General features: G+C 41.0%; 1 protein-coding gene across 4 annotated transcripts in view; it reads right to left on the bottom strand.

Moving 5' to 3' along the window:
- Positions 1-3,235: 3,235 nt before the first annotated feature.
- The window catches only part of PRKAA1 (protein kinase AMP-activated catalytic subunit alpha 1), a 29,273-nt gene continuing 19,037 nt past the window's right edge, over positions 3,236-13,471 (bottom strand). For all 4 annotated transcript variants that reach the window (XM_044438514.1, XM_044438515.1, XM_044438512.1 and 1 more), the window contains 4 exons: positions 11,681-11,905; positions 9,290-9,773; positions 9,021-9,147; positions 3,236-7,658 (listed from right to left, as the gene is read on the bottom strand). In XM_044438514.1, coding sequence (XP_044294449.1) covers positions 7,414-7,658; positions 9,021-9,147; positions 9,290-9,773; positions 11,681-11,905 — 1,081 coding nt within the window. In that variant the 3' untranslated portion in view covers positions 3,236-7,413. The remainder of the gene's footprint in view (positions 7,659-9,020; positions 9,148-9,289; positions 9,774-11,680; positions 11,906-13,471) is intronic.

The following is a 13,471-nucleotide window of genomic DNA, read 5'->3' on the forward strand; positions in this document are numbered from 1 at the left end:
TGGAAGCATCTCAGTGCACAGTGAAAAACGTGAGCGACATGGGAGCAGAGTGAAAGAAAAGCCCCAACCTGGTCTCCTCAAGGAAAAAGCATTTAAGGCCATCCTATCCACTGAGGGACTCTGGCCGTGACAGAGGAAAAGGAAGATGGCATGAACAGTGCAGGGCAAGCAGGATGGACAGCTGCACATTAGAGGAGCCTATACTGACTGCTCTGAATAAGGCTACCAATGGATAAGGTAGCCTTATTCCTGAATAAGGTAGCCTGAATAAGGTTCTGAAGGGCTATATCAGGGTGCTGGCTGGGACAGGAGATTTGGGTTCAAGTCTCTATTCAGTCATGAAGTACCTACTGTTTACGGGTGCATGTCTGGTACTGCTGCCTCTTGGTAATCTACCCCCACCCCGCAACTTGCTGCTGTGAGGAGAAAAGGGAGAGGAGAGGAAACCTGAAAGTCCTTGCAAAAAGGGAGAAAAGTGGGATAAAATGTAATGTAATAATTAAAAATTCTACCTCCAGTATAAGAGGCAGTATGCCTGCATGCACCACCTGCAGGAGGCAGCTCTTGCACTCATAACTGGCCTGTTTCTCAGCTGGCTGGCCGCTGTGTGAACAGACTGCGCTAAATGGACTCTTGGTCCGACTGAGCATGGCTCTTCATATGTTCTGAAGACCAAGAATTGAAAATGGTAAAGCAGGGGCACTTCACAGGAGCCAAGCAGTACGTATTCCATACTTTCCTTAAAGAATGTGGTATGAGAGGGAAGTGTGAATGAGTGTTTTGCATTCAGAGGACCAGATACATAGAGCATCTTATGTTCCAACAGGAATGTGAAAATAAGAAAAGCCCTGGGGCCATCAAGAACCCTGTTTCCAAACATTTTCATAACTAGGATCTGAAGACAGTGCCTCATCCCTTCTGCACCCCCAATTCCCCTCAAGGTGGTCCAATAGTATGCCAGCTCTGAATATGGAAAGTCTCACATTTTTAGCCATCACGGGTTAGCGAAGATGACTCATCAGGGCCAGTGACTTGAGCAACTGATATCCAGAGGGAGACAGCCTCTTGAACACAAGGCCCCATTTAGCAGGTAGCATCTCAGAAGGGCCAATAGTTGTGGAGCGGGGTTGTACTCCTCACCCACCAACTCCTAAGGTGGCCAGCTTGCCTCTGTCTGAAAGCCCTCCAGACAATTCTCTATTTTGGAGCTACCCTTCATCTGAAGATCTGTTCAGCCCAAGCCCAACTTCAGGATCAGGCACCCTCAGAAGCAAGAGCTGGGCCTCGAGCAGCAGCACCTGCCTGGCCTGTCGAAGAAGCAAGGCAACAGGTCACGGGGTCACAGTCCTCCACACTACGGGGAGAGGTACTGACTCTCTATGTAAATGATACTGAGCATGCCTACATTTGCACCTATACTTATACACTGCCATAGGCAAATTATATGCAAATCAGTGTCATCCCTTGTCCGTTTCTGGGGTGATTAGTAAGCAGCAACCACACCAGGAGGCATTTAAAAGGCCTTCCCAGCTGGATCGCGGGGTTGAGGCAGGTATTTAGGCCTCTCCCTATTCACAGGTGGGGCGCAGCGCCCCACAGAAAAAAGGGCAAAGAGTTACCTGAAACCCCCCCTCTCCAGTTCTCTCGCTGTCCTTGCCTCTGGCTTAAGCCCCGCCTCTCCGGAAGCGGAGAAACCAGAAGTAGACGGTTTGGATTTCGGCCTCTATGGCTATCCATTCAGAAGCTTCCGGTCCAGAGCGAAACCCGTGTTCCCTCCCGCTCAACTTTTAATACCAAGGATAGAGCCGTTCAGTATGCGAAGCCGAAGAGCGGCAGCATCTTAAGACGCCTTCTGCGTTACCTTGCGTTTGGAGCGGTTTGTCACTCTAAACTTTTCTATCTCTGTGGTATCGACAGCCAAGTAGTACGGAGAAACTACAGCGCCCGGCCTAGCGAGGGTGTCGCTCTGATTTGTTTATGCGGGTATCATGCTCCAAAGCATGCTGGGTAATGTAGTGTAACGGGGGCTGACTGCCGATCAAAACAGTGGGAGGAGGCCGCTTCAGGTCGGAAGTCTCTGCTCGGTAATGTCCAAGACGCGGCTTCGCTAGAGGCAGGTGCGCTGTTAATATGCTGAAGTGATGCAGACTAGATATATAAGGGTATCCAGCGCTATTCGAGTCAATGGCTCTGCTCGAAGGAGGACTAATACAGAATATTGGAAGACATGCAGATGTTTGGCTCTTCGGCTCTCCTGAGCCCAAGCCAGTGTGGCCAATAATCAAGGAATGCTGGGAGTTGTAGTTCTAATTATCTGGAGGGCATGGGTTGTCAAAAATGTTACACCGCCCCCAGCCCAGTACTTTGTTAAAGGGACGGAGTTAAAACCGCACTTGGTGAGGTGTTGTTTTTTTTGCAAAACAGAGAAACACACGAATGGGTTTTCTTTAGCAATCATGTATTCATCTTTCCCTCAGCTTACATCCTAATACCCACTGTGTAGAATGAAGTTCATGCCTAGATGGACATGTCTACAACTGCACCTTGTGATCATTAACTACAGCACAAATGTGCACTTGCTTATTTGGGAGTTAACCTCTTTGAACATGAAACAGGGTTGCCTTTGTGCGAACATACACAGCAGCGATCTAAATCTGCTATGCAGTCTCAGCTTTTCAGGGAGTGCAATAGAAACATTTACAAATAACAATCTTCTTAGCATGGATACTGTTATTTTAGAATTACATTCATATCCTTAATTTTTCCTCTTGCAAGGAACCCTCACCACCTCTTCCTTTTATCCTCACAACTGTTAGGCTGAAAGTTTGGCCCAAAGTCACCCAGTAGTTTGCACAGAGACTAGTACCTGAATCTCCCCAACCTATCACAAACCACTGTATCCTATTGTAACCTAAGCTGGACCATCCACAAGAGTGAGGTAGCACCAGGTTGATGGCAGGAGAGTGACTGAAAAATTAAATCAGGGCAGGAGAGAATCTCAGAAATAGCTACAGAATTCTGACTTTGAAAAGGGAACTGAATATCCTGATGTGCACTTACTATATACCCAGCAATGTCAAGGAAGTTGCCTTTCAGGAAACTTGTCTACCATTACTCAGTGGTGTAGAATATACTTCTATTATTTTTCTAAAGTTTTAACAAGGCTTAGCAAATTCCCATGCTATCAATATATTAACATTTGACATAAAGCCAAAGGAAGCTAGGATGCCACGTACACAGGAAAACATCAAATATATTTACTTGCATACAATTTAATGTTTGTTAAAAGTAACAAGTAATATACAGCTATCACAAGCAGTTTTTCATTCAGTATTGCCAGAGAGAGAGAGAGAGAGAGAGAAAGAGATCTGCAGTAGAAGTAGGCACATCTTGTTTGAAAGGTGATAATCCATTTAAGCTATACAATGGTAAAATCAATTGACAGATGTAAATCTCTCAAAGCTTGTACTAAAACACAAAAAATGTCAGAACATATACAAAAGTTGGTTGTTGGAAATATTGCACCATAAAGATGGACATCTACCTTCTTACCAGTGTTAAGTTACATTGCACATGGACAGTTTTATTCCCACCCACTCCCCAATCAATTATGAACTGCAATTAAAATGTAACTTGAAGGGTTTTACCACTGAAATAAAACTTGAAGAAACCGATACATACTAAAAAAAGGTACTTGGCCAGTTATACAATGCTCCCTATGCCTAGTTCTTGAAGATCATGTTAAGCCCTTTTTCTTCACAGTGCCTCTTTCATAAAACAGCTCCTCTGTATGGACCATCTATTGCTATTTCCTAATGTAACAATTCAAAAAATAAAAGAAGTTACTATCAGTATTTTACTGTAAAAGCTTATGAAAAGAGAGAGAGGCTTTTTTGCTTGAAAAGTACATACTGGACAGCCCTGGCTATGAAAAAATGCATTAAAAATTGAAAAGGGAACATTTAATGGCCAAAGGCTATTTAAGAAAGAAATTAAAACTGACCATTCAAGAATAGACAACCGTAGCTTTCTGTTACATAATTTAACCTCCATATCCCAAGATAAAAGTTAAAAGCCTGGTGGCTTTGAACAAAAATGAATATATCAAGATTAAAGTTTACTGCACCATGTAACTTTCTAGTGCAAGGACACTGGATGTGATCCAACCTATGCTGCTGGCAGACACCTTCCATCCATTTCAGTGAGTCTTGTACAGGAGTTCCACCAAAGCTGCAGTTCTAAAGCCATAAAAAATTAGGAGTAAAGTCCTATTACACAGTGTGACTGATTTCAGTATAAACATGCATATAGTTGGGCTGCATGTCCTACAGAAATAGATGGTGGTGTACAGCAGAGGGATTTATGGCTTATGCCCACTATAGTCTGATGTTTGCCAATGCCAGAGATTGTGGTTACTGAACACATCCTAGGAGGCTACCCAGCAATAAAAGGGTGGCAGGGTATAGTGTGCGTTCATGCTATTTCCAAAGTGCAATATTAACGATTTCAAGATTAACACAGCATTACTAAAATAAATCACAATTATTGAATCGGTGCAGCAGAACTAGACATAAAAAGTATGTTTATTTTTAATTTTGGTAAATTAAAAAGGCAGGACAATTACTTGGTCCCCCAAGACAACCCCTCTTACGGTATTACAGTAGTACAACATATCAAATGGTGCCTTTTAAGCTCCCCCCACCCAGCCACCCACCCTCCACTCACATTCCTTTTGGAGTACACATTAAGGACTTCTACCCAGGTTCCATTCTAAAGACATTGCTACATTCCGAAAGTAACATGAGAAGACCACTATATGTCTCTTGACTCTGAAAGCCCAGCATGGGACAAGATTCCAACTATGACTGTGGAGTTTATGGGTCTTGGAAGGTAGCACAATAGTTAAGGTCTAGCATCTGCCTAGTTAAAATACCAACAAACAATGCAAGCCCTGCATTAATGCAACAGATACCAGCATAGGCCACTGCATGTTTCTTCTAATTCAGTGCAACCTTAGTCTCAAGTGTCAACTTGCTTAGCAGATACAGATGACTATTTTTGTCACCTGCTTCCTTAATTCATTGCTGGCACAATCCAGTGGAAACCTCTCCCACTCCCATATTCCCATGGAAATGAAAGATTGAGAGCTCTGTTTTCTGCCATCCACACATGCTATGCTCCAGTACTTCTACAGCACTTACCATGGTTTCATTTTCCTTAACCCTTTGAATACTCAAATCATAGAAGGGCTGGCCACAAACTAGGGTGATGAAACCTTTGTCTGCAGTGAGTTTGCATTAACTTTTTATAAAGCATCAGCCACAGTAACAGTTTCCCCTTGCCTCACTGCTTGCAAGGAGAAAATGAATCACTGTAGTGCCTCCTTGATAACCCCATAGCTTCAGTGTGGACTTGGTGGCACACAACACTAATCCAGCATTCTGGAAAACCTGGCTTATCACAAGCAAGCAAGTACTTAAAACCTGTTTAGTCCTTACTTCTAGCACAGTGACTAAACAAACCAGGAAAGATTTGTATAGCATGTTGTCTGAACTGTGGCTCTTGCCTTGTTCCAAAACTTATCATAACTTATAAACTAAGAGTAAACCATCCTTTGAAATTCTGGGCTATGTTTGTACCAACAAGCTAGGATAGCCAGTTGAAACGACACACTAAAAAAATCCTGGTTTGTGCAGCAGTTGGTATTAGCTGGTAGAGGAATATGGAGAAGAACATGCTGCGTACAGTACCATGCAGCTCATTCACAATAACCCAGAATTATTTGGAATGTGGGTTTACTAATCTCTGTGAACATGGTCTTGTATGTTTGGGATTAAGATTAAGGCAGCAAACCAGAGATAGTGCTAACCATGGTTAACTTGTGCAAGAATAATTGGAAATAGGCATTTCCCCCAGATATACTTCTCTGTTTTTATTTAATCTATATCACATTTTCCTTGTCCAATAAAAATGCCAGGGTTTTTGGAGGAGCATTATGTGAACATTTGCAATAAATTACCAAAAGCAAGCTTGGTTTCTTCTAGCCAACGCTGCTCACTCATTTCTAACCAATTGATTTTTGTACATTGCAAAACCAAACCAAAGCTACTTAAATTTTCCATTACTTTTACAAATCTTAATTCAGTATAAAAAAGTGGTGTAAAAAAGTGATTATGCAACATAGTCAAGATCCAAATCACCCATTACTAGAATGGGTAGTAATTTTGCCAAAAAATCTGTATACGAAAGCTGTATGAAAACAGGAAACACGGAATGCTCAGGAACTGTGTGAACAAATCCATTTGGGCTGTCCTATCAGCTGCATGCTTGTTGCATTCAGGCACAGGATCCACAGTATAACAACATGCAAGAAGCTGCTTACTAACAACCAGCATGATATACAGGCCAGTGAATCTGCATAGTTGTAAATCTCACAAGTATTTTCTCATCTTGATAGACTGGATGCTGCCTGAGGTTGGAAAGCTGTGCTCCCTCTAATCCTCAACTAACACCTACATCCAAGCATCTGTTTAGGCTCATGGAAAGGACTTATGCTTGCACAATGGAATTTTTCACTGCCCCACCTTTGAACAGCAGGCCATGGGGCAAATCAGTTCTTAAACTCAGCACATGCAGCAGTGGCTTGAGAAAAGCCATGCCCTAAGCATCTGGGTGGGCTCACAGAACAAGTTCCAGGGTTCTTCTGAACCTGGCCCATTTCTTCATTCATTTCTCAGTACTGAACCAAAAATTGCTTCTACTGAGTCTATTTGGCATTGTAATTTCACTCCTGTATCTAATAAGGATTCAAACCCATGAGAATTTTGACTTGGGATTTGCCACAATACATCAACATCGGTAAAAAGCCAGACTGGAACTGCTTTAGCTTCTCCCATCCGATGTGCACCACTGGCTGGCGAACACATGAGACAAGTGCCGGATATTTGAAGTGCTGTTTGACAAAGAGAACATTTATACTGATAGAGCAGGGTGCAAGTAAAAACTGGGATCCAAAAAGTTACCTTCATGGACCCCTCATTGAGCAAGTGACCACTTATACTGTAATAGGAATATATAATCAGCAATATAAAGACAACCTACAAAAAGGTCCTTATGGTTAATACTCCACAAAGCCCCAACATGTACACAATGAAAAATAAACTCTGCTCAAAAAGGCTGTCATTTCTTGTACCTGTATCACACCAGTGGACTGTCTAATAATCATTTGCTTTGTTACATTAAGAGGTCTAGACTGATTTTAAATTTATGTTCAATTCCTGTGCAAACTGCAATGTGGCTAGTCTTCTCAGCGCCAAAGTTAACTGTAACTTGATTATAATTGGAAGCATTTGACTATGATTTCATTTTATTTTTAGGCATGCTTATTGCTGTAAAAAAAGCCAATCTTACAAATCATTGTGCAAGTATTTTAATAAGATTTGCACACATCTCAAAAAATTCTATTGTGTGGCTCCCTGATCTTGGGGTTAACTCCACGACAGAAGAGTCAAGGGACGAGGTCACCGATGAGGTAAGAGACACATCAGAGGATTTGCCTTGAGCATCACTGTCCAAATCCTTCTGACAAGATCTGTAGTTAGTCACAGAGCCAGACCTCTGGGGAGTGGTAGTCCCCGATTTTCCTTCAGTAATTTCCTCTAATGTTAAAAGAGAAAGAGAAAAGGAACATTTTAAAGGATTGCTGACATGACTATATAATTGAAGATGTGGTACATGGAGAAATAAGGCAAGCATTCTGAGAACAAGTGGATCAAGGTCACCAGGCTAAGCCAATCTGGTTCAGTGGATCAAGAGCAATATTTATCTACTCCCATTAACTGAGGGGGTGGCCTACTCCATTAAAATTGTTTGCTACATTAACCCATTATTCATTTTGCTTATCATTTTTCTTCCACAAGTGGCCAACCAGGAAACTCACAAGCAGGTTACAATGGTGTTGGCCACCCCATTTGTTCCCAGTATCTGGTACTTAGAAGCACATGGATTCTAAACATGGGCTGGGTTCAGACAACACAATCCACACAAGGGTTGAATATGGGTTGAGTGTGGGTTTTTCTAAAACACAGGTTATCATGTTGTCTGAATGCAAATGTGGTAAGAAACCATGATTTGTTAACCACAAACAACCCACAGTTCACAATACAATAATAAACCTCTTTCATGGGTTGTTCAGGGTTAACAAATCATGGCTTGTTACTGTGGCCTGGTTGAGACAACATGATAACCCACACTCAACCCATATTCAACTCTTGAGCGTGAGTGACTGTTTTCTCTTAACCCAGTCATGGAGTCTCCATTTAGCCCTGATACCTCTTTCCATGCAAGCCATGCCCAGTATCAATCACTACAAGTGGTAATGCTGAACTCTGTTTAAGTTGCATTATACTTTAATTATGACATTTTACCTGTATTTTATTATTGCTTGCTTCCTTGAGCACTATTTTAAGTGGAAAATGTGTACTTCCTTTTATCTGCCTTGAACCTGCTGCCATAACTTTCCACTGTGTCTTAAGCTGCCTCAGAACCCACATCTTTAAATCTGGCATAACAATAACAAATATGATGGAAGAATAAAATACAGTAAGAATTCTAAAATAAGCATTCTTTGCGTAAGTAAGGCCCAAAGCATATTTATAATCTTGAAAATATAGTGTTTTTCCTTTAATTCTTGAGTAAGTGCTGGTTTGCAGATGAGGGCCCTAGTGTAGGGGAGAAGCAATTAACCTTTCCTACTTGCTGTGATTCCAATCTGCATACACCCTCTGCCTGGAATATAGATTTCCAGTTATCCCTTTGCTTTAATAAATCAGTATGTGGTAGTATAAGGTGAGGCACAGTCCCCTAGTTTGGGATAGTAGCAAAGGTGGAAAGGTTAAACTCCCACCTGGATCTGGATCCCTGTCCTTGAATAAAACAGAAGATGACATCACTGCTAAGTCTTTAAAGTAACATGGGCTTTCAGTCTACAAGATTTCATGCAAATAATCAACTTTACACACCATCAATGCTACGAAAATCCAGTAGATACGTCCTACTGTCCACCTGGTATAACTGCAGGCTCATTTTGGAATACGTGCCAGTCACGGGATTCTTCCTTCGAACACGCAGGTAGTATGGATTTACAACCTAGGAAACAAAACTGAAAGTTAACTCCACTCTAATTTTTATCAAGGAACACCAAAACCGTAATTGATGAAAATGTTTCCGTGGGTTCTATTTTATAACACACCCTGTGGAAAGGAAAAAAAAATCATTTAAACATTCTCACCTTCCACTCATAATCCAATTGTTTGATTGCTCGACAAACTTCTGCCATTATGTCATTTGGCCGACTTTGACTCCGGATCCCCAAATGCCACTTAGCTCTTCTGACCCCCTGATGTTTGGACTTCTGCGGGTTTAACTCATCAAGCGTATGGCGTGGCCTTGGTGCTTCAGCAACTAAAAATGGCACTCTTTCAGGGTGGGGACGGGAGAAGTGATCATCAAGAAAGGAATCTGGTGGGCTTGTAGCCAAATAGAAGTCCTTCGCTTCATTCATTATCCTTCTGTTATCTATAATTAGGTGATAGGCAACTGCTAAAGGATCCTGATGATTTCGATTATACAAGCAGCTCAGAACTTCCTCCTCTGTGCATTCAAACTTTTCACAGACCTCTTTTAAGGCTTCATCATCAATCATTGTTGAACTGTAAGATGGGTCTTCAGGAAAGAGGTACTTGGGAAGATCTTGCTTAAACCATTCATGTTCCCTAGATATGAGACAACCCAGTCATTTAAAAACAGGCATTCTCTTGTTTAGTAAGCCTTTTTCAAACAAAATATTGTAGAGTTTACTTAAAGACTGACTTGGAAAGTCAGAAGTAACATAGTATTCGAAGTATATAGTATCTTCAGTTCTCCATCCACAGATGACTCATTCTCTTAGCCTCAGAGGTATCACCTCTGACAGATATGAAAAAGCAATTAACATACACTGTAATCCATACTTAACTACTCAGAAACAAGGCCTACCGAATTGGGTACAGCCTTAGTGATTACAAGTGCATTTAGAATACTGTTCAGTTTTAAACTTTCCTTCATTCTGTAAACTTCTCATTCTCACAGTATTTCAGATGTGCTATTGTGTCCATCCCCTGCCAGCAAAATATCTCAGGCCATTCTTGGTTAGGAGAGCTGAGAAGTTTGCGGACTGTGGTTGTCTGTGGCTTGTCGATCACTGCTACCAGAGCAGCTGCGTAGTCTCAGAAGGATTTTCATGAAACCCCTTCCAGGACCAAATTAGATGTGATAATGGCAGAGCTGTATGTGAGATGTGAACTGCTGCCCAATTTCTCTAAAGCTCGTTTAAAGTGGCTTGAAGCACAAGTTGGATGTGAGGGTTACTAAATTCCCCTCCTGCCTCTTCTTTTCTCCCTAGCTCTATCCAGGTGTTGGGTACAAAAAAACAAGCGGGGCTTGTTTGCATTGCTCCTGCTGCCACAGGTTATTCATTCAAAGTTACCACTAGAACAGAGTTTAGTGATTCAGTTGTATGTAGGATCAGATGTCCAGGGAGGAAGATGGTCCCAGATCAGGTGCCTAGCTTGCTCAGAATACAAAGCAAGTGAATACAAGAGAAAGAGCTGTAACTCAGGATAAAGCCTGTGTTTTTCCATGCAGAGGTTTTAAGGTTCAATCTCTGTAACCCTAGAAAGAGGTGGGAAAGTCCCTGGGCTGACATTCTGGAAAGCTGCTGCCACTTTGTATAGACAATGTTGAGCTGGATGACTCAGTCAGTAATCGATGTTTTTCATTTACAGGGGCATTCCTCACAGCTGTTTTTATTTTTTTATTTTTTAAATATTTTCCCCATTGTATTTTATTGTACTGTTTTATGTACTATTGTAAGTTTCAGGTATGTGTGCATAAGATCATAATAAAATCTAGTTTCAGAATCAGGATAGTAATCTAAACTTGCTATATTTTAACAACTAAAAAAAAAAATACTATCCAAAGGCAAAAAGGTTTCCTGCAAGCAGTTAAACATGATTTCAAGAACCTCCACCGAGAAACTGGAATTAGTTACATTACATAAAAATACTTTTTAAATTATTATAATATTTGAGATTAGTCAATCTGGTACTGCATCAAAGGATTATGAAGTTATACTTTGCTGGTCTTGCAATACAAGACAAGTTGGATTTTAGCTATTACAATGTGAATATAAGATCGTAATACAGAATTGCTAGTTAGGCTAAAATTCTAGTTTAGAGCCACAGGACTGGGTTTGCTAAGCTTTGCGCTTCCTATTCCCAACCAGTCTTTCCTGCCTTGGTGCCCACCAGATGTTTTAGGCTTTCAGCTCACACCAGCCCCAGAAGTTCAAACCTTCTGAAGAGCACCACGTTGAGGGAGACTGATTTGAACTTTGGTGTACTGAAACAAGTCAAGATCAAACCTTGGGCTGTTTCCAACATAACTTGTACTTAATTCAAATCAGTGGCTGTTCCAGAGGATTAGAAGAACACTTCGATGCAAGAGTCTTTCCTATGAAGTCAAACCATAGTTAAATGGTATAATCAAACTGGGACAGCTTCAAGCCAAAGGTGCAGATATTTAGTGCAGATATTTAGAATTAGGACTGTAGTCTATATTTGAAAGATGAGGTGAGAGATACCTTATGTCTCTGATCGTAGCTCTCTTCATGGGATCCACCTGCAACATGTGTTTCAAAAGGCTAATTACGGCTGGATTCAGGTACTGAGGAGTATAAAATATACCATCACATATCTTCTTAAAAAGTGTTGGCACATGATCATCATCAAATGGAAGGGTTCCACATAATAAAGCATAGAGGATAACTCCACTACTCCAGATATCCACTTCTGGACCTGCATATAACCTGAAGAATGGATTTCGGAATTAATGCTGTACAAGTAACAAATACTTATGCAGAAAGCATTTTAAACTGGCTGGTCAATCTTTCAGCAGTTAATGGGAAATACTACACAAAGCACTACAACGTATGTATTTCAGCTGTGTTTGTTAACATAAAATGGAGCCAAATGGTACAGTGAACTGAGAGCCAGGGACACCTGCTCCAAATCAAGTCAGCCAGAAAGCTCACCAAGTGGCTTGGGTAAGTCACACTATAGGCTGGCAGAAATGCAGCACCCAGCAATGGCTAAGCGATGCAAGCTCCATCCCCTGCAGTCCATGGTTAGTCATTATGGAACATTATGTCTAAATTATCATGCACGAGAGGGTTTTTGGTTTCAACAACCTAGTCAGAAAGAAGTGCTGGTTAGCATTAACCACAGTCAACATTATATAATGGCCAATTCTAATTATGGCTTGCAGGAAATGCAGAGTACAATATAGTTTCCCATTTATAACCTATTTAACTTAATAGTTAAAGGACAGACAGTATTACGTCTGCACTGGCCTTATCCCTCAGCTGAACTTACATCATAAGGTTGTTAAAGGGATTAAAATAAAATATCCCCATGTCCTGAGCTCCCTGCCCAAACATCACAGTACAAATCCAGTAAATCAAATTATATGATCAGTAATATAATCCACCATCACAGAACTGTATTAAGTCCTGAACAAATCCGGGAGCTCTTATAGCACATTTGACTTGAGGCGCAAGTATCCATATTCTTGCAGCAAGCAGCACTTTACTCTTATGGCTAGGAGGAACTATGACTCTTAAGACAGGAGGAACAAGTCTTGTGTATAAAGATGATGCATTTCCCATTGAGGCAGAAAGTTTATAAACTATTCACACTATGATAATGTAACTCTAGATGACAAAGAAAGAGGAGGAATTTCATAGGATCCTGGTATGCTTAGTTTCTAGATAATGAACTTTTGTGCATTTGCACACCAAAAGGTAAAAAGATTGCCACCAGAATCATGCCTATTTCCACACATGTGATTAATGCCAGGTAAGTTGATTTGCTCTTCCTTTTTCACACTTGGACAGGTCAGAGGCTGGGTTTACACATCACGTGAGACCATGGCATAGCACTAAGTGCACCAGCTGCAGGGAGCCTTGGGCTTACACGCTCATCCCTGATCACCTCCAGGTCACCAGCAGTTTGTTTGTTAGCTGCAGCCTGTCATATTGTCCACAGCCAGAATTGTGGTTAACACTAATAATGACTATTTTATACAAGCCAGCTTCAGAAACCATAGTTTAGTTTGTTTAAAAATGACCACAATTACGATCAACCAATAAAGTACAGTGGTGCCTCATAGTTTGAACATCTCTAACTTCAAATGAACCAGAGTTCGAATATTAGTCAAGATGAAATTGCTCTGCCGTTAGAACGATGCTTCTAAGTTTAAACTGTCAGTGAAGTGAAAAAAATAGAGTTGCACTGAAAACTTCATTGGTTGTATGCCCCAGTTTAAATTTTTATTTTTGTTTAAAATTGAAATATTTTTTTTACAGTAAAAGACA

Source organism: Varanus komodoensis, unplaced genomic scaffold (genome assembly GCF_004798865.1).
Source record: "Varanus komodoensis strain SLA01 unplaced genomic scaffold, ASM479886v1 scaffold324, whole genome shotgun sequence".
Taxonomy (NCBI): Eukaryota; Metazoa; Chordata; class Lepidosauria; order Squamata; family Varanidae; genus Varanus; species Varanus komodoensis.